Source organism: Myotis myotis, unplaced genomic scaffold (genome assembly GCF_014108235.1).
Source record: "Myotis myotis isolate mMyoMyo1 unplaced genomic scaffold, mMyoMyo1.p scaffold_m19_p_19, whole genome shotgun sequence".
NCBI classification, from domain to species: Eukaryota; Metazoa; Chordata; class Mammalia; order Chiroptera; family Vespertilionidae; genus Myotis; species Myotis myotis.
This window is the reverse complement of record NW_023416323.1, coordinates 18,029,663-18,050,878: the sequence shown is the minus strand read 5'-3', so window position 1 is coordinate 18,050,878 and position 21,216 is coordinate 18,029,663. Positions and strand designations below refer to the sequence as shown.

The 21,216-nt window shown below is 40.4% G+C and overlaps 1 protein-coding gene across 7 annotated transcripts in view; it reads right to left on the bottom strand.

Annotated features, from left to right (window-relative positions):
- MBTPS1 (membrane bound transcription factor peptidase, site 1) overlaps nt 1-21,216 on the bottom strand; it is a 57,514-nt gene that overhangs the window by 25,926 nt on the left and 10,372 nt on the right. For all 7 annotated transcript variants that reach the window (XR_004973725.1, XR_004973724.1, XR_004973726.1 and 4 more), the window contains exons 2-11: nt 17,879-18,363; nt 16,662-16,919; nt 13,493-13,696; nt 11,722-11,832; nt 11,125-11,234; nt 9,715-9,831; nt 9,175-9,242; nt 5,387-5,489; nt 3,315-3,466; nt 559-720 (exon numbers count right to left, since the gene is read on the bottom strand). Coding sequence is in view for 3 of the 7 variants with exons in the window: in XM_036346994.1 (XP_036202887.1) it covers nt 559-720; nt 3,315-3,466; nt 5,387-5,489; nt 9,175-9,242; nt 9,715-9,831; nt 11,125-11,234; nt 11,722-11,832; nt 13,493-13,696; nt 16,662-16,919; nt 17,879-18,047 (1,454 nt within the window). In the remaining 4 variants the exon portion in view is untranslated. The remainder of the gene's footprint in view (nt 1-558; nt 721-3,314; nt 3,467-5,386; nt 5,490-9,174; nt 9,243-9,714; nt 9,832-11,124; nt 11,235-11,721; nt 11,833-13,492; nt 13,697-16,661; nt 16,920-17,878; nt 18,364-21,216) is intronic.

Genomic DNA, 21,216 nt, shown 5'->3' with positions numbered 1-21,216 from the left:
CAAATAGTATATGAGAACTCTGTATACTATTTTTGCAAATTTCTATAAACCTATGATTATTTCAAAAAAAAGTTTTAATAGAAAACCATTATTTCAAACCATTCATATTAAAAATAACAGAACAGCCCTGGCTGGTGTTACAGTGGTTAGAGTGTTGGCCCACGCACCGAGAAGGGTTGCAGGTTTGCTCCCCAACCCTCGTCAGGGTGCATGCAGGAGACAACCAATCAATGTGTCTCTCTCACATCAATGTTTCTTCAATGTCTCTCTCTCTCTCCCTGCCACATTCTCTGAAAAAAAAATCCTCATACATCAAATACATATATATGTATACATATAATCAATCAATCAATCAATCAATCAATCAGAACATCAGGAAGTGGACAGCAGTTCAAGTTCTGCCAGCTGACACCGAGTAGAAGGGGCCGAGTGAAGCTCTCCATGGGCTCTAAGTGTTGTACGTGGTTCCAGTTTGGAGGCTAGCATTTAGTGTAGAGGGAAAAACACCCTCAGGACCTAGTGAGAAGAAAGGCCTATTCGAAAATTAAACATACTGACCTTGCCTGTGGTTTGTAACTGTTGAGGATTTGATAGGCTCTGAGGAGATCCAGCTTGCCATGGCCTTGCTCAAACATATTGACCCCAGGAAGTCTCCGGGCTGATGCAATCAGGGCCTGCTTCATACTGGCTGGATTCACCAGTTCACGTTTCTGGACTGTGCTGAGGGGGAAAATCATGTATTTTCTCATAAAAGAGTGAAAATCTGATTACTTCTAATTTGCAAATGTGCAAATGTGACCTCCAATCTTGTTCTGTCTATAATGAAAGTTTCTTTGGTAGGACCCATGCTAAGCTGAGGATACTGTGTGATCATTTCTGCAACAGACTTGGGAGTGACCAGTTATTAGTCTTCCACATGGCCTGTGAGAGCAGTGACTCATGAGGCTAGTACCTGTTTATACTAAATGGATCAGAAAAACATATTTTTCCTACTAAGTCAACCTTACAAATTATAGAAGGCAAGACTAGGTAAGAGGTAGTGGCTCCTCAGGGGAAGCCAGGAGGAAGAGGAAAGCTGGGAAAATTAAAGGAAAACATACAGGTCCTAGAAAGGGAAGTTAATGCTGGATGGGCAAGAAGCGCGGCAACTGAGGGAAGCCCACTGCCTCCATAGCGAGACCCTGCCTTTTTGTTTTGGAAGCCACTATGTGATGCATCACTCTGGAGGATAAAACCTGATAGGAACATGCAGACCGGAGACCACCTTGAGAGTTTCATCATCAGGATGCATCTGGACACACTGAAACTCAGCTCTATAGGCTAGAAACTTAGTGACACCTAAGAAGCATCAACCTCTTAAGAATGCTGGCACTAAGACATTCATTGTTGTACACCTATGTATTATATCACAAGTGAATTTTAACTTCTAAGTGTAGGTAAGCAAAAAAGAAAAACTTACTCTAGTTCCTAAATCTTTTTATATGGTGGTTGGTTTGGGAGTGTAAGCAGGTTTTTCTAACAGGTTTAGAGAGGAAATCTGACTTAATGAGAAGAGGACATAAAGTAGGACCGATTCTCAACAACAATAAAAGAACTGCTAAAAGCTAAGCTACAGGTCAACAACCTTCCCCTCTTCCTGCTGACAGAGCAAGACCAAAGGTTAGGCTCTCGTTCTTCACGGAGCACCGGAGGCCGGAGCACCAGGAGGCCGGAAGCTGAGGAAGCGCTTCCTTGTTGCTCAGTATCTGTTCTGAGCTATTAGTCAGGCCATAAAAAATATTCCTGAACTGTCACAGTGGCATTTTCATCTGCTGCAGGGAGATGAGGGAAGTGAAAGCCTTCCTTGACGCTGAAAATATCTGCACTCAGAGATGCCACTGGAAATGGAAAACACATCCTCCTCACCTCCCCACTCATTTGACAGGAGGGGGATTTGACAGACTGAACAGTGGAGCTCAGAACCACGTTCCTATTAACCATCATGGCAAGTGGGAGCCGTACGCTAATACTTTTTGTTTCATAATCAACAAGAGTAGAAACAAGAGCCCTAGCTAGCGAGTCCAGAAGCCCAAGGGAGCCAGGTAACTCCACAGTTGGCATGCCCTTCCCTCTTCTTTCACTGTATGTAACACGAGGGTGAGAAAAACAACTAGAAGAGAAAGAGAACATTTCCAACAGGCATGTGGTTACTTTCCAAGACTACTCTCACCAATGTCAACAATCTCAAGAATTTGGCTCTGAACTCTAAGGGAAGAATGGGAAAAGGAAGAAAGAGATAAAGACCTACTTTTATGAAGGTTATTAATAAAACACATCTCTAGCATTAGAAGCTAAAATCAACATAAATTTACTTGCTTTTAAAGAGAATTTTAAATATAAAAACATTTACTATCATTTGCCTGTTTTAATTTAATTTTAAAATTAACAGAGTATAACTTTGAAAACTGTAGAGTGTTGTGTTATTGCAACACAAAAGCTCAACTAAAACCTCACCTAGATAAAGTTGTTTCTTTGGAGGGGGCGGGGGTGAAGGTGGAGAGGTAAAATACAAAATAAGTACTAGCTCCTAAGACATCTTCTTATAATTTTGAGAGTAAGCGTATCCGACTAAGTCAGAGCACGTGAGCATCAATTCTAGTCAATTATCTTTGAGAACTTCCAGTTTCATTAACTACAAAATGAAGGGTCGATCATTAAGCTCCATTCCAACCATAGATGGGATTCAACAAGACAAAGAGAATGAGTCAATTACACAGAGAATCTTGTCTCTCCCAAAGGAGTGGTGACTGCCAGTCCCACTGCCTGGTTTGACAGCTCCTTAGCTAACAGAGAACATTAAAAAGTGAATCCCCCAGGAAATGGAGGATATGGCATGAAAATACTTTACTTTTTGATCCTTGCCTGATATACACACTTGTTTGGATACAACAAGTACAGATGTAGCACAAAAATGGTATAAAAGCAAACAAAATGGGGACACTGTACTTTCCTCTCAATTTTGCCATGAACCTAAAACTGCTCTTAAAAAAAAGTCTTCAAAAAACAAAAACAAAACCAGACCTCAAACATAAAAAAGTAACAGGCATTATGTCCTTATGTATTGCTTTACGGTTTAGCATTTACATAGTGTTCCTACATATATGCCCACTAACTCATAAGAATCCTCCCTCAAAGAATAAATCCTGACCTCTTTTGTGGAGATGAAGAAACAGATGGAGCAAGGTCACATGATATGCTCTAAAATTCTAAGTTGGTGGCAAGCAAGACTCAGCTGGTCTGCTGGCACCACCTTCTCTTTGCTAGGCAACACTCACCTTACTAGCAAGGTGACGGCGCCGGCAACCACCGGAGAAGCCACGCTGGTCCCGGAAAGGGCCCGACAGCCCCCTTTCATACCGGAGCCCCTCACTCCAGCACCATAGGTGACAATATCAGGTTTCACACGGCCATAGCCTCCTGGTAGCTCCTAGAAATAAAAGGAGGTTGATTTCTACCACAGCACACACACTGGCACACAGAACAGAAACAGGGTTACTTAAATGGAGTGTAACCTCAGTAAGATACTGGTTTTAGAATGAAATTCACTGCAATACAGAAAACAAGCTTAAATGATAATATAGAAAATACAATTATTTTTGGAGTATTTTATAATAACCAGGGTAATAGGAATGTCATAGAGCAATTACAAAGTGAATTTTTTTTTTTTTAATATATTTTATTGATTTTTTACAGAGAGGAAGGGAGAGAGATAGAGAGTTAGAAACATTGATGAGGGAGAAACATCGATCAGCTGCCTCCTGAACATCCCCCACTGGGGATGTGCCCGCAACCAAGGTACATGCCCTTGACCGGAATCGAACCTGGGACCCTTCAGTCCGCAGGCTGATGCTCCATCCACTGAGCCAAACCGGTTTCGGCTACAAAGTGAATTTTTAAAATTTTGTTAGCATGCAAAACTGGAAACTGAAAACTGATTTATCGCTAAATAACTTAAAAATTAGAAATATCTTAGAAAAATCAGACAATTAATACTAAAAATGAAGAAAAATTTTCTTTGTAAGAAAAATGTACATAATATAACTGAAGATTTTAATCTTCCACCAGAGGGGAAAGAAACAACCATTCAGAATGATAAATGTAACTGTATGAGTAACAGATAAGTTTTTAACGGAATACCCTGAAATTTCATGGAAATTGAGGCAAAATGAGAATTACCATAGGATCTTATATTCTGTAGAAAGAAGCAATCCAACTGAAGTGAAAATACCTTTCAGGGCGGTCAAACATAAATGGACTTGCATCCAGCTATGGGACCCTGTGTAAAGACACCTTCAACTACAGCCCTGTAAGTAAGTGTCTCAGGAACATTTCTAAGGGCATGGCAATGCATTATAATTGCATGAAAGCACTTCCGAGGGAGCCAGAAAGACATCAATTGGTGAAGGTGTTGTTTCCAAGTATTTAGCCATACAAAGAAAGTGCTGAGGGAGTATAGGTGAATGAATATGAAACATATCCCTGGGACTGACTATCTCAGGGTGGGCTCTACCCAACTGGCGACAACTGAACATCAAGGAGGCATCCAAGTGCACATGGCATGGACCCACTGTGGGGCCAACTGAAAATGGTGCCAGGAGAGGCGATGTTATAGAGGGAGAAGGCTATCCCATAGAGTGGCGCCAGGGCGGACAAGGCCACCATGTTCTCAGGAGGCTGCGAGTCTTTTCTGGGACTTCCCAAGACCTCAAAGCTTGGCACCCTTGAGTTAGAGCACCCAGAGTGATGTGACCCTGAAGACCCTGCGGGGCAGGCAAGAGTGCCTATCGCTGCCTGAGGGAGCATCTAACATTGACTCCACCGCTGTTCTGATGGGTAAAGGAGGACAAATTAGATGCATGATTAAACCCAGAGTAAATGAATTAATTAACTTGTTGGAGTTATTTCCATTTTGTCCAGCTAAATACAATTACTTCTGCGTTAGCAGAGTTGATATTAAATTCTTCTCACTGGCTTCTCTTGCTTCTTAAGGCCAAAAAAATCATCTCACCTAGCACCAAGGAAGACTGCTCACCTTCCTACTACTTAGGACAAGTGGGCATGAGTCCAGTTGACCTACAAAGTGAGTCACTCAGAAATAGGTAAAACTGAAGGGGAACCAGGAAACACCACTCAGAACCTGTCCCTGACTGTTCACTATAGTCAAGTGGCAGGCCAGATCAACAGGGCCAGATATCTTGTCCTCACAGCCGGCAAGTACCCACAGACCTGGCTATGCCATCCATGCACGTGAGGGTTGGGCTGACAAGCTTTTCTATCTGTGCACTTACAAATACACCCAAAGGCTCTGAGACAAACGGTTCCTTTAGGCACATGAAAAAAAGCCTACCCAGGTAGTCATTCCCCTTGAAGAGAAGCGGGCGATGTTATCCTCAAAGTCAATGCCACCTACTCCAATCACATCCATTTGATCAGCAGGGTTATTCAGAGTGCTAAATGGAGGCACAAAAACACAAGGAAAGAAAAATAATTTTAAGTGAATAATTCAAATAAAGGCAAACCCTCCCAGAAAAATCTAAGACGGTATTAGGCTCTTCTGTGTCAAGACACGCTGCTGGGATGGACTGCAGGTACTTACAGCTGTCCTGTAGAAGGCCAGGCTCACTGCCACCCTCACACTGACCACCCTTTCTTCCTTTTCCTCCCTGTCAACGTATCATACTTCGGTCCAAGACTTTCTTCTTTCTTCACTACCTCTGGCTTGAAGGAATCCCCCTTCTCTAACTTCACAAGATTTAACACTATGATAATTCATCACCTACTTATACATTCTCACATCCCTTTCAAATTGTTCCAAGAGCATTCATCCTGCCTCCCCAGTTAGATCCCACATTCCTCTGGGAAGGAGCTGTAATCACACATTTGCATCTGCCACGGTCAGGAAGTTAGTTTTCAACTGATCGTTTGCAGGGTATTCCCCTTTCCTCACTGGGAATTGTGGAAATGATAACCATTACTCCATAATCTTGAGCTCCTCAAAGGAAAGAAGCAGAGAAAAAACCATGTAATTCTTTTCCATACCTCAAGTGTACTAGATCTGCAAAGAAATTATAGTGAAATTGATAACGACAAAAATGTTTAAACTATAAAATCAAGATATAAATCAGGATGCAGCTAAACTATTTGAAAATATAAAACAACCATTTATGAAAATGCATTTCCGAGCTTTATCTATTTGGTAGTTCTGCTACCAAAAAAACAAACTCTGACAATTCAATAACCAAAACTGATTCCAGTGGCTTCACTGAAACTAGTAGCAAGATTTTAGAGCGTGTGCTTTTGACCAGTTATTTAAACCACACTGAATCAACCCTGGCACTGGCTTTTAGCCCACTGGCCAATGACATGCTATCAAGTGGTTGTTCAGAGGCACCAACAGTGATATTTTACTGTCTGATGCTAAAAATTTATAAATTTCTATGAAATCAAGGAGCAGAGCTTAGAAGTCACTGACAAAACTTCCCACTGTAGTTGATGCAAAAAAAGCCACCCTCTGACCCTCCCTATACCTGTCAATCCCTATAATACTTAGTGTGCTTTAAAGAAGGGGAAGCTGCAGCTGCAGACCCCTGCACCGTGAAGTTTAAGTGTCAAGGGTGCAGGACCCTGAGAGAGCTCACAGCAAGGGGACCTGGAGATGCGAGCATCATTTGCAGTGACTGGCAGCTCAATGCCTGCAATAAGTGACCCAGCAATTTGCGTACAATACCGTCATCGAACTACCCGATGCCCAAGCAGTAAGCCAGAACCGCACAAGCTGTGCCATCCTGCTTACATGCCATTCCCATCACTGCAAAGCAGCTGGCAGGTCCGGATCTGTGCAGCTCTACGGGCAGACACAAAGAACGACACGGTGCCCTCCTCTCCAGGGTTCTTCTCTAATACCCTGGAAACGAACAACTCTTTGATTACAAGCTACTGAGTGCGTGTGACTGCCCAGAGAAGCCACAGGATTTCAGAAGAGCGATTCGTGTATGGCGAAGCAGTCAGAATGGCATGTGGAGGAGCTGGGAGCCCACAGGTGTGAACAGAAGGAAGGCAAGCTAGGAAGGGCGGCAGCAGGAACAGGTGATGGAGACTGGAAAAAACATGGTCTCTAGGGAGACCCAGGAGGAGACTGGAGCTGAGGAAGGTGTACACACAGTAATGGAAAATAAAGCTGAGCCCACAACTTCAGGTGACAATGGCGAACTATGGCAGAGAGCCACAACGGGCCCACCACCTGTTCTTGTAAGTAAAGTTTTACTGCAACACAACCACAACCTTTCATTTACACATTCCAAGGCTGCCTTCACACTACAAGGGCCACACCACATGCCCACAAAGCCTAAGTATTAATTATCTGATCCTTTACAGAAAAAGTTTGGCGACTGCAGCCTAGAATGCTGAGGACCTTGAAAATCAAGAAGAAAAATTCTGATTTGATTAGGCAATAATCCACTGAAAAATCTGGAAAAAGAAAACTGCCATGAATTTTAACAGTAGAAACACACAAAAAAGGAAGAAAAAGAAGAGCCACTACGTACAGAGGCCCAGCATTTGTGGTACTTTCCCCATCTAATTTCATCCTCCATACCACCTACATGGGCGGGTGTCATGCCCTTCTGTGACAGGTGAGGAGTCTGAGGCTCAAAGACTGAAGGTCCCATAGCCTACGAGGGGCAGGTGGGACTAGTCTGGCTCACACCTGCACTCTTTCCACAACCCACGTCACCCATGCAGCAAGAGCTGGGGTGGGAACAGGCTGAAAGGCAGGAAGACCGGCTACGACCCCACTTCATAACCAATGACTCTGAACTGGTAAGGGCTGGCTTCGGGGGGAGACATCAGAAATGGGAGAAGGAGCAAAGTTGAGAAACATTTGAAAGGAAAAAAGAAAACTTGATGAGATTACTTAGAAATTAGTGTTTTCCATGGTAGAACTATAGTTATGCCACCTATGATTTAAATATTGCTGATGACACAGAAAAATCCAATATCCTGGACACTTTACAAGAAGATCACTGACTAAAGAACTACTGGGTCAGAAACATGACTGCCAATATGCATGGTTTTGGGCCTATAAAAACATTAATTTCACATATTCAGCCTAACCCTATGCCCTGAACCCCTTGCATAAGCTCAGCCAGTCCTCAAAGCCACCTGCTCTCCCAGCAGCTCTCCCAGGGATGTGGCTGCGAGGCAGTGAGTGAGTGTTTCTGAGGTCCAGGCACACATCCTCACTGTGTGCACCATAGACACACACGCATTCGGGAGGGAACACATTCATTCGTCTCTACTTCTACCAGGTTATGACACACTAAGGGCAGACACTGTATTTTCTTTGCCCTTTGTGGTGACCTCACTCTTTGTCACTGCACGGAACCACACACATCTTAGTACCCAATAAAAGAGGGTGACAAATCCTATTGCAAAAGAATTTCAGCACAAGAAATTATTTATATACATTACTGAGAGAATAAATATTGGAGCAGCAGATAAAAATAAGACTGGGATCTCTAAATCAAAGTTTTCTGCTTGTGATTCAGTGACTAATGTTCTGTGTCTCATGCTGCTTCGGTTCACCACGCCAGCACAGCACAAAGGGACGTTTCTGTGATACTGTTCTCTCTGCTTTCCCTATCTGATCCCTCTTGTCAACCTCAAGAGCACCACCAACTGTGTTTATTATGCTGTTTAAATGTTAGTTTTGTTTATTCCTTATCTTTCCTAGAGAGGCAGGCCTCTCATCTATCTACCTCCTCACCCCTGTGCCTCCTACAGAGTGGGTCTCCATAAATACTGCAAAATCCTTTCACTTTCTAACAGATTGACTTTCCTGATTTTGAAGAAAAAAATAAAATAAAAACATTAGGCCTCCAAGTTTCTATTTATAACAAAGTAAAAGAGAAATTAAACAGAAACAAGACTGGCCTTGAGTCGATAACTACTGAAGCAAGTAGTAGGAACCTGAGGGTCTTTATGCAGCCTGCTTTTTTGGTATGCTGAAATTTTCCATATGCAATTTTAGATAGTTATAAACAAGTATAAATACAAAAACAGACAGACAACAGTTTTTCAGTTATTTTGGGGGGAGGGAGGGCCACCTCTAAATTCATCCCTATTGGAGATACTTACCCATAAAGAGGCCCATCATTGCCGATAGCAGAAACCATGATTACGTTGTTAGCTGTTAATTCCCACACCTACAAAATTAGCAAGCATTTATTTACGAAAGAACACCACTTTTAAACAATCAATGGATAACTATCAAAAAATAACCACAACTTTGAAAATTAGTCCTAAGAAATGTACCACTGAAAATGTACCACTACATGGTACTAGTGACTAGACCCTTATAGGCATGAATGTGTTTGATAACTGGTATGTTAGCAAGAATAAAAGCCAGGACACAGGGCTACGCAGCACATGGACCAGACACTGGCTTTCCAGGCATGGTCAGAAAACATGAGTTATGTGTTTACAAGTACATGAGAAGGAGTCAACAAGACACCATGTCCTACTATCTAATGCAAGTCACTAACCCTCAAGTCATCACCCATCTGTCCTTACTAGGCAGGCACCTTGTGGGTGGCAAACCAGCAGCACAGGAGGGATGAAGCATTCAGAGTTGGGCTTGTGAAGGGAGCCATCACCAAGTGCAGTGATATGACCAACCTTGTCGACAAAGGGATGGTCCATGAAGTCAGGGCCGCCGATGCTGAGGTTGAGCACGTCGATCTTCTTTAAGATGGCGTAGTTGAAGGCATCCAGGAACCAGGATGTGTAGGACACCTGGATAATGTTAAGACAGTCTTTCAGGTGTTTCAGTGAAAGTGTCAAAGTGTACAACAGAGTTTTTAATTTTAAGGGTAAAGTATAAACTCTTAGCAGCATGAAGTATTAACTTAAATTGCAGAAATAAACCCCAAGAATAAATAATGTTCCGCAATGTAGACTTCTACATCCAGAAACTCTAAGACTTCATCAAGAGAGCATGTTCTGAGGGCACCTACCTCTCCAGGTCTAAGGTACAGCTTCTTACCTTCAAGTATACCTCCTGAGGCAAAATCCCAAACTTTTAACTGCCCCTCTTACAAAACGATTGATCCTAAGACACTTGTATTAAGTCAAGTTTATTAAACTGAATAATTTAATGTATTTGTCTAATAATCTTTATTGCTAAATAGGTTGAAGGATAAATGGCATCAATAGAAGTTATTTCATAGAACTATTTATCTGATGTTCAATTCCTCCTAGTTCCCTGACAGAAGTTAAATTACTTTGTGTATCACCATTTAGGTGTTCCTATAAAATACAAAATTAAACTTACAATAAAATGAGTGTAATAATTAAGTATCATGTTTTCTAAAGGCTTTTGAAAATAAGACTACATATTTGTATTTGCTTGAATATGCAAAAGAAATTCTAGGAGGAGGGGTATAAGAAATTAAGAAATCCTCACATGAGAGATGGGGAAGAAAGGGGCACCTGCTGGATGGGGACAGGGTTGGGAGAATTACCCTGCATTGCCTTTTACACAAATATATAAAACTATGTATCACCTAACAGAAATTAAACGTTAAAAATAAATACTAGAACCCTCTCCCTTTCCTAGAAATCGTTTCCAAATGAAGAGTAAGGGAAAAGGCTCGTAAGTCCACACTGCTCAACATGATGCCAAATGCTGGGCTACACAGGTGACCCTCAGGGTCACATCCAGTAGAGGTGAAAACATACAAATGTGATTATTCTCTCATGCAGAAAGTACTAGAAATGTGCCCAAGATGCGGTGGCACAGGAGCCGTAGGCAGGCCCAAAGGAGAGGAAGAAACGGGCAGTCAAGGAATCCCTATGCACAAGTACCCCGAAGCAGGGTCTTCAGGGTTCCAGTGAGGCCATGAAGGGGTGGTGCAGAAGGGCAAAGCCATCCAAAGGGACAGCAGAAAGACAGCATGGCTCATGTGGAACATCTGCAGCAGCTCAGCTTGCTGATGTGTGTACATTTAAACCAGCATGTATTTTCTAGTTTTAATTTTTTACCTTTTAATATCAATTCTTTACATTTCAGGGGTCCTCAACACTTACCTGGTTGTTGGTAAAGACCCTGAAAATATGAAGTTCGGCATCTGGAGCAAATCCCTGGCATTCCCTCATGCTGGCTATCACACCTGCCACAAAAGTGCCGTGGCCCAGCCCTGTTGCCCATAAAAAAAGAAAAGTCGAATAAAAAAGAAAGAATAAAGGGGAAAAAAGTCATAAAATTGCTGGTAACGTGTGCCAACATGCAACATTTCAAACCAATTCAAACAGGCTCATTCTCCAAGTCCTTGTGTAGAACCTCTGTCTCTCGGTACTGTCTTCCACTCAGAGGCCGCACCGTACCTGTCTCACTTCTGGATCTAGACAGTCCCGCTCTCTCCCCAACAGAAAGCTTCTCTGCCACCAGGCACCCCTCTCTCTCCTCAAATATCAACTCCCAACATCCTAAGACATTTAGAAAAGTTCCCACTAAATGGCAGTAACAACTTGAGTTTGTCTGAATAACTACTGCACACAAACTGTTTAATCACTGACACTCAGACAAAATACTTAACTGCTAAAATGGGGGGTGGGAGCCCTGCACGAAGCCTACGTGACCAGAAAAAGCCTCACGCATGCTCTCACCACTGTGTGGCCACCTACCATCGTCCAGCGTTCGCTCGTTGGTCCAGTTGGTTCTCTCCTTCACATTTTTGAAGTGGGGATGCTTCTCACTTAGGCCAGTGTCAAAAACAGCAACCCTTACGTTAGCACCTTATCCCAAAAAGAAAGCAAGCACAATCAGGTTTGAGAAATCATCATTTTGAATTTGTCTATAACACACATCCCTCCTTGTGACCCATGGAGAGCATGGCATGAAGGGCCAAAGTTGGCCTAGAGTGCACAAGGTAGGGTAGATGCACCAGGGGTCCTGGCTGGGGAACACCACCATCTGCTGCTAAACAAGACTTGAGGATAAACAAACAAATCTCGCTGGACACGCAACTGTCACCAGTGCTCAGGAATGAACCACCTCTCCCACTCCTCCTCCGATGATGGATTTCCCCTTGCGGTAATTCCCTCCAAGTGTGCATCCCCTCGTCTCTCTAGAGAGGCACTCACAAAGCACACACCTCTAGGAGCAGGGGAACTAGCCTGACTCTTGACAAGGACAGTGACTTATTCACTGCCGCTCATTCATGAGAACAAACTCTGCAGAGAGGAGCTGTGAACATGCAGGGGTAATCCTATTTCAAGAAAAAAACACGTTTTTATAATAATGAGTCTATTTCAGATACTAGCCAAAAGCCATCTGCACCAATGTGAAGTAATAGATGCTATCAAATCAAGAAATTCTAGAAAACATGTAGGAAAAAAAAAGGTAATTCTATTGTTTAACTGCTAACAGCTGTAATGAAAGCAATGTCTTTCTGGAATGAAAGTTGTGTTTATGTATCAATACTACCTTAAATGATCAGTTATCGTGAGATAACCATCAAAATGCATTACTTTTCAAAAAGGCACACATAAAATTGGAAACCATGTGGTTTGGGGAATAAAAAATGTGTTTCTGAAGATTAGAGAATTTGTCTTGTGAAGGAGTTTTCACCTTCAAAAGATAAAATCAAGCAAATATAATCATTTTAATAAAATGTCAGCCCACCAGGTATTAAAAGTTTAAGGGTCTCAGGCATTCTAAAAGGCAGGAGGCTGAGGAAATCAGAGGAGAGGTAAGGGTCTCCAAGTCTAAGAGATATGGGGAAAGACACCTAGCAAACTGTGATGTGCTGGGGGCTAGGGAAATGGGCTTACATTTAAAAGTTAGGGTCCAAACCTTCACATTAGTTGAAATAGAAATTTTCTGCCATGATGAATCAGTAAGAAAAAAAAATCTTGTTGGACATAAAGGATGTGAGTTTCTTTCATAGGATATGGTCATTATTATTGTTTCCTGTTCTGAAATAAATGATCAAGTGCAACCGCCAATTACTTAGCCATTCTGCACACGGGGCACCACACTGGAGTGATAAACTCATTTTCATGAAATTGTACAAATCATGAAAGGTAACTATCTTAAATCTCATCTCTTTCCCTGAGAGATTATAGAACTTAGCTGAACACCAGTCAGCTCTAACAGCGGGCAGTGTTGTGTTTGTTCACGGATCTATCATGAGAAAAGAAATGCTTCGCAATCTACTCCATCTAACCTCAGAAATGGTACAGAAAAATAAGACACACAAAGTGAATAGAATCAAACAATTATAAAAGTAACAGCAACAGATGCCCAGCACAACAGGAGTCAAAGATGAGGGGCAGCTCAACAAATAATGAGATGCATAGGTGCATGAGGCCACCTGGATTCTACGCTAGGCACTCGAGAGGGGGGCCTCCTGGACACCAGACCCTACCCTGCTTCCAGGTTCACGGCACACACCTGTATATCCCATCTGCCAAAGCACGTCTGCCTGCAGTGTCTGGGCAACCTGGCGTGGGATGGCTCTCAGCAACCGTCGACTCGAATGTCTTCCAGTAGCATGCCAGAACCCAGAGCCCAGGGAGAGACTGGCTCTTCGCAGGGGACGGGATGACTGCCACTTCTGGCTCCATCGGGTTTCATTACAGGGCACTGTGGGGTCAGCTAGAGCCAAGAAAGGAAATGACATACTTGTCAGAGAGAACAATCATTCTAAACAGCAATGATTACCTTCTGAAATCCTCTTTGAAGGAAAATGGGATTCTCTCCCTTTGCTAGAAGGGTTTTCTCAATGCAGTTATATTTATAGCCTCTTATTGGCCATCATTTGGTTCCCAAATAATTTTTTTACCTAAAATTTTCTAACCAATGTAAGGCAGAAAGATTGATAAAATAATCAATTTTTAAGCAATAAAGTTAATTGTGATACTAAAACTGAAGATTTTTCAACAGCAACTTGTTCTCGCTGAACCAGAAAAAGGGGGAAAGTTGAAGAGAACGGCCACTACTCAACTGTGAAGTTTTACAGCACTTGATTTCTGGGACAGGAAAAAGCCATGTTACCTCATTACACACATCTCTGGCCAAACATCAATAGGAACTTCTTCCATCTGTATATTTCTCGATATTGTCAGAATGCTTACCTACTGGAATGCTACCTTTCGAAAAGCAAAGAACTATGAAGGAGTCAGGCGCATTTCTGAGGGTGATGGAACTAAATCATATCTTGATTTTGTTGCTGGTACCTGACTGTACACAATCATCAAAACTTGCCAAATTGTTAACTAAGAAGCAGGGACTTTATTATCTGTAAATACTTAATTTTTTAATGCTATAATGAAGGAAAAAATGTACTTCAACCCAGTCTTCAGAAGAGCAAATCTATAATACTCCTGAAGTTCTGTTTCTAAAGCAAATTACTATCATTTTTATCCTGGTCTTACCAGGCTACACCCAAGAAAGTATAGGAGAACTGGAAAAATATATAGTTTTGTCAATCTCACTAAGTAATTATTTGCACAGTCCAACTGCAATTATTCTGTACTAAACTTCCTATGTTGATTCTGTTCTTTAAGTCAACAGCACAGGACAAAACTGGAGGTACTCACTGAAGAATAATATTTAGAACAAGGGAGGGGCCTGTTCTGTTTTATGTTAAGTACTGAATTCAGTCTGGCTTTACTCTTTGAGAGCAATTTAGAAAAACTGAAAAATATTCAAAGGAAAGCAATTCAAATGATGAGGGACTTGAAATCATGTCATATGAGTAAGTGTTGAAGGAACTGGAGATATTATCCTGGAGAGAGGCAATTCTCAAGAGGAGATACCATGAATCTCTTTAAAATACATCTTTTAAGTTCTATCTGGTGGAAAACAGGTTAGCTCTGTCTTAGGGCCCATGGGATAGAGCAGGGATGAGATCCAGAGTAAGACAGGTGTCAGCCTAAAATAAAGCAAAGCCTTCTAACAACAGAGCCACCGGAATAATTAACATTTAATGTATCCTTACAATACCTAAAACCTGCTGAGGTCTGTTCACATCCACTATTGCATTTCATCTTCATAAGAACCCTATGAGGTAGGTAGTATTATGTCCTACTTTTAGGATGAGAAAGGTTGAAACTTAAAGAAAAACTGGTCACTGCACAAAGTCACGCATAGCACTAAGAGAGTGGGCCCATGGGGAAGTGAATTTTCTCCTAAGTCAAGGATAGTCAAGAACAGTAATAGACAGCCACGGTGGAGAGGCTATAAAGAAGCCTAACCAACACATTCTATGATTACTGTGCTAAAAGTAGGCATTCCCATGTTTCCTAAAATATTCCGAAGCATGTTAAGATAAAAAAGAAACAACATACAATATTTAGCTAATTGTACAAGGTTTGATTTGTTTTTATCTTCCTGGATTGTTTTGAGGCTATTGCTTTTTAAAGAGAAAAAGCACCACAAACATCTGGACTAATAGAAAGAGCCCTGAGGAAGTCAGACACCTGAGACTGGGCTGTGGCTGGTCAGACTATGCAAATAAGTTAGCCTGCTCTCCCCTGTGCGTTTTTTTAAAACTCAGAGGCTCTCAGGCCTATTATATGACAAAGGAACAAAAGCAAAGTTTCATTTATTTTTCCTCCCAATGAAAGAAACAATATAGAACTAGACATTTGTTACTTCAGTTTATAACAGTTAGGAAAAACACACACCTTTCCTTTGCTAATACACACACTTTCAAAAATATTATGTAATAAACAGGCAATTAATCTTTGAGGATAAACTCTATCTTGACAAGCCCAAGTTGTAAAGGTGTAGGAAAGAATAAGCCCTCAAACTGAAAAGGAAATAACTGAATTATTTCCATCTTCACACCTGCACAACCTAGGACTGAAATAACCCAGCTGAGGCAGGATCGTGCATGGTCAGGAGGCTCTGAGAAAAACAAATGAAACCAAGGAAAATTTTGCGAGATACCATGAAAGAGATGAAAACATACTGACAGAAGCAACATGCAAGCAAGGAGGAGACTCAAAGGCAGGGGTCCTCAAACTACGGCCCGCGGGCCACATGCAAATACAAATATTGTATTTGTTCCCATTTTGTTTTTTTACTTCAAAATAAGATATGTGCAGTGTGCATAGGAATTTGTTCATAGTTTTTTTTTAAACTATAGTCCGGCCCTCCAACGGTCTGAGGGACAGTGAACTGGCCCCCTGTTTAAAAAGTTTAAGGATCCCTGCTCAAAAGCAGCAACTTTCATTTCAGAGTGTGAAGGGACATCTCGGCCTCAACGTGTGAAGACTGAGACAAAACCTAGGTGAAAATCACTCCCAACAGAAACAAAAATCACTATCATCCTCTATTGTAAACTGATTTTTTTCCCTACCAGAACAACATGAAAGCCTCTTTTTTGTTTTTTAAATTCCTGCCAAGAAAATGTTCACAATTGAGGAAACTGGATAAGATGACATGGGTGTGCACTGTACTATTTTTCAACTATTCTACCAGTTCAGTTTTCAAAATAAATTCAAGGGTGGGGTATGAGGGAGGTGGAGCACAACATGGGCGAATATGTACATTCTCTCTCTAAATCCAAGTGAAACAGAAATTGATACACATTAGCCTGGATCTCAGTACTCACGCTCTGTGTACTTGAGGGAACGAAAGACTTTCCGTTGGGGTGTTACCCGTTTGATGTTTGGATGATCTTCAAGTGTTAACAGCCCCGCTCTCTGTTTTTCTTTTATCTGAATCACCTCAAAATCACTAGGGTAGTCACTGGATGGATTATTTCGAGGAATAATTCTCCAATTGTTTATTTCACTGCTCTTCAGGGCACTTGAAATAAATGAATTTCTAGCTTTGGCTGTAAAGTATCCATTGAAAGCCACAATATATTCTGAAATCAATGACCACAAATAAAAATAAGAATTTATGTACATATATAACATAAGATTATATCTAATCTAAAATGTCCCTGGTAAAAGAAAACTTATATATTTTAAAACCCACAGTGAAAAGAGCAGTAAACAAAAAGACTGGTTTAAATGTTCTGGACAGCAGTTTCCAGAACTTTATATTAAAATAATGTGTATGAATCCCCTGATCACAGACTACATTACTCAAAATCAGATACCTGTGCTATCTTTTTAAAAAGCAAATACTAACAGAAGTTTGAATATACAGCAAAGAAATACATGTAAGTTTTTCAAACAAGCAAAAGGAGCCCAGAGAAGTGAAGGTTCAATTTTATTTTACTGAAAACAGTAACAAAATTTGGAGATTATATAAGACTATTTGCTAGTTATCACATCTGCTCACTTGTACTTCAGTACATTAAACATTTGGCACCTCCAAATTCCCAACCCTCACCAGCTACAATGGCATCTGTTCCATGGAATCAAGGTTTAGGAAAAGAATTCAGAACGTCAATTTCCTTGCTTCATATAAGCTAACTACATTGGGGAAAGAAACTTCAGCAGAGTGAATATAATACCCAAGTGTTATGCACTCACCCCACCTGAACTTTATTGTGCAAAGAGTGGGATTTTTTTTTCATAAAAGCTAATGTTTAAAGTAAGTTTGAAACAAAAAGCATAGAAGGAGTCCCTAACATTTAAAAGAATAGCATGCCTAGCTGGTGTGGCTCAGTGGTTTAGCAACAACCTATGAACCAGGAGCTCATGGTGTGATTCCTAGTCAGGGCACATGCCCAGGCTGCGGGCTCGATGCCCAGTGTGGGGCGTGGAGGAGGCAGCTGATCAATGATTCTCTCTCATTATTGATGTTTCTCTCTCTCTCTCCCTCTCCTTTCCTCTCTGAAATCAATAAAAAAAATATTAAAAAGAATATCATTACCAGATTCCACAACTGTTGAGGAGAATTCCACCTTCAACGTCAGGTGGGAACAGCCAGGACATGGGGCCTTTTCAAAAGATCTCTTTTCCAGTCTGTCACCCAGATGTTTCTTCCCACAGAGCAAAACCACTAGCAGAAGCAGCCAGATGTTGACAAGCTTCATGGTCATAAGTGAATATGGTCATAAAATCGCATAAATTCAAATCACACTTTTTTCTTCCTTGATTATAAGTTAATTTTTGTTTCAGCTAAAAGCTGAAACATTACTGATCAGCCATTTTACAGTCTTGTCCAATGTAAATAAAAGTTAAATTTCATGGCCTTTTGTGATTTGGCCTGAAAAGAGGCTTTCATTTCTTTCTTCGTTTCTTCTCCATCTTGGACATTAGGCTTCTGTCATTCTAGCCCAGACAACTGAGTCCTACACTCCATTGGCACCACAGAACCAAAGTCCAAGGGGATGAGCAATCACTCTGTGAGCCAATCTACAAAACAAAACAAGCATAGAGACATTAGTAGCACACTGACAGACTAGTTAGGATTTAGTTACAGGTGCAATTTAGATAAGAGGGTCAGAAAGATATCCCCATTATAAGGCAAGATAAATGTATGACACAATCACAAAACACATTATTTCACTTTTAGTTACTTCTCATCTCTTTCAATTTCAAAATAAGAAAGGATAAAATAAGTGAGGAAAATGAAGAAAATTAAGGATAAGAAATAACAACAGGAATATTAAGCATATTGGCCCTGATCATCCTGGCAACCAAAGAGAAGCGGAATCACAATACTTTGCTTATCATGTTTTATTTTGCTTCTTTTTAAGATTCTGTATTTTCCTATCATTTGCAACTCTTCAGGCATTTTCCCAATCAACACTTTAAATTCGCCATAAATTTCAGTAATTTCTCAGGCAAAAACTTGGTATACACCCTTACTTTCTAGTGTAAAATTAATATCTAAGAACAAACTAATTTTCATTCAAGTCATGTACTTAATATCTTCTTTGAGACACTGTGCTTTAAAAGTACTCAAGTTACACTTCTTCAAATTTTGAAATATTTTTCTGCTAATTCTATGAAAGGAGGATTGAAGGGTTTTTACTATCATTTAATTTATTTTACCTAATGCCTCAAATTAAAGAAATTTAACCTGCTAAATATGTTATAGAACCAGATTATCTCTTCATGAGAAGTAATATGAGAGGACAGTTTGTGAAGTAGGCTGTTGCCAAAGAAAATGTTATGTGAGTGATAAATTACATATACCTTTCAAAATATCTGAATGGTTAAAAAAAAAAAAAAAAAAAAGATCATTCTTCACAATGAAAAAAAGAGCAGCAGTAAAAAACAATGCTGGCTGTGGCACGCCCAGAAAAATCAGTTGCATCGATCACACCAGAAACATAAATAACCCAGCAAGGGGAAGACAGATGAATGAGACAAGACACGCCTTCTGTTGTCACTTGAAGACTTAGGACAAGGAGTTAGCTCCCTTTCAAGAGAGGTCTGTCAAGCTGTTAACCCATCTTCTATCAGACACTGTTGCTATTGAGTAACAAGGAGTTTGTAGTTTCTGGGACTATCCATATGTGCTTCTATAAACAGGAAAACACTGAGCAAGGGGCAAGAGTCTAAAGAATTTTGATAAGGTCAATAATTAGTACTTTCATTGCTGTAATAACAAATGATCCTGAAAAGTTCTATCTCTGAAACTAAAGACTAAGCTTGGTGACAAGGAGCTCATCAGACAGACATGAAACTTTAAAAGTTATTTCCATATCAACAGTTAGAACAACGAGTATACCAACCACGAGAACAAAGAAATTAAGAACAGACAAGAATAGAAAGACCAAAGAAAGAAACAGGGGATACCAAAAGCCACTCTAAAAAGTTTCATAGTAATATGCCTGGGAGTGAGCCCCAACTGTTTTTGTTTATATTAGACTAGTGGCCTGGTACACAGATTCATGCACATTGAAAGGAAATTAATTAGAAGAAATATTTTAATATCGCTACTCGCCCTTTCTCTATAATAGAAGTGTCAGAGATGAAAGAAAATTAGTAAAATGTATATGAAAATAATATATAAATTGATTAATAAACAACAACATGATATAACAAGGACATGATATAAACACAAAAACATGATATAAAAACCTTGATAAAAACAATGACTGATAAATTGATTAAACTTATTCTAGTATCTCCCTGTATACCACATTAAGAGTAAAAACACTTTCAGAGTGCTTGACTAATTTCCCTTCTGATGAAGTACTTACAACTTTAACATGCTCTTTGAACTCGAGAGAAAGCAACATATAACTGACCATGTCCAAAAACAGGTTCAGGTAGGAATATTCCTACTCTGTCTAGAGTTTGTCCTTGTGATTTATTAATAGTCATCGCAAATGCTAGCATCACGGAAAACTGTCTTTGAATTAATTTAAATGGGAGGCCAGTGTCAGATGGGGACACCAGTTTCTTTTGGCTTCCGATGTACGTTGTGCCTAGTTGGTCTTCAGACATATTCTGTCCACGCCACCACTTTCTTTCAGCTTCAGAATGTCAACAAAAACAACCAAATTCACAATCAACAATGATAGATCGAAACACATGCGTGCGGTTGGCGTGAGAGCTTTATATGTATTGTGCATGCGCAAGTCAACGTTTATTTTTAAATTGCTAGTGAGCGTCATATGTACTGGCCAGTTGGACGGACGGACGGATGGTCGGTCACTTAGCCTTTTATATATATAGCGATGGAGTATCACAGAATATAACTACATGGAGCATATGGTTCACCTAATTATAGTATTACTGGTCAAAGAAACTAAAGCTAATAATCATTGGTGATGAGTGTTCATGTCATATTAAATTACCTTATAGTTAAAAGATTTAAATGGATCTCTCACTTAAATAAACAAATCTGTTAAAACTCTTCTGCCTCAAGCTAAAGAATGTATGACATATTTGGGCTATATATAACACAAATATTAATTAGTGATACTAAAATCAAGTCTTAGACCTAACTGTGTCAGATGCACTGTTATTAAATCTGTTTCCCCCAAATTCAATGCAGCCTTATGCAGAAGAGATGGCTGATGTTCTCTTACAACTGAGGCAGGAGCCTGACTTTAAAAAATGTCTAAGGCAACGGTTTTCAACCTGTGGGTTGTGACCCCTTTGGCGGTCAAACGACCCTTTCACAGGGGTTGCCTAAGACCATCCTGCATATCAGATATTTACATTACCATTCATAACAGTAGCAGCATTACAGTTATGAAGTAGCAACGAAAATAATTTTATGGTTGGGTCACAACATGAGGAACAGTA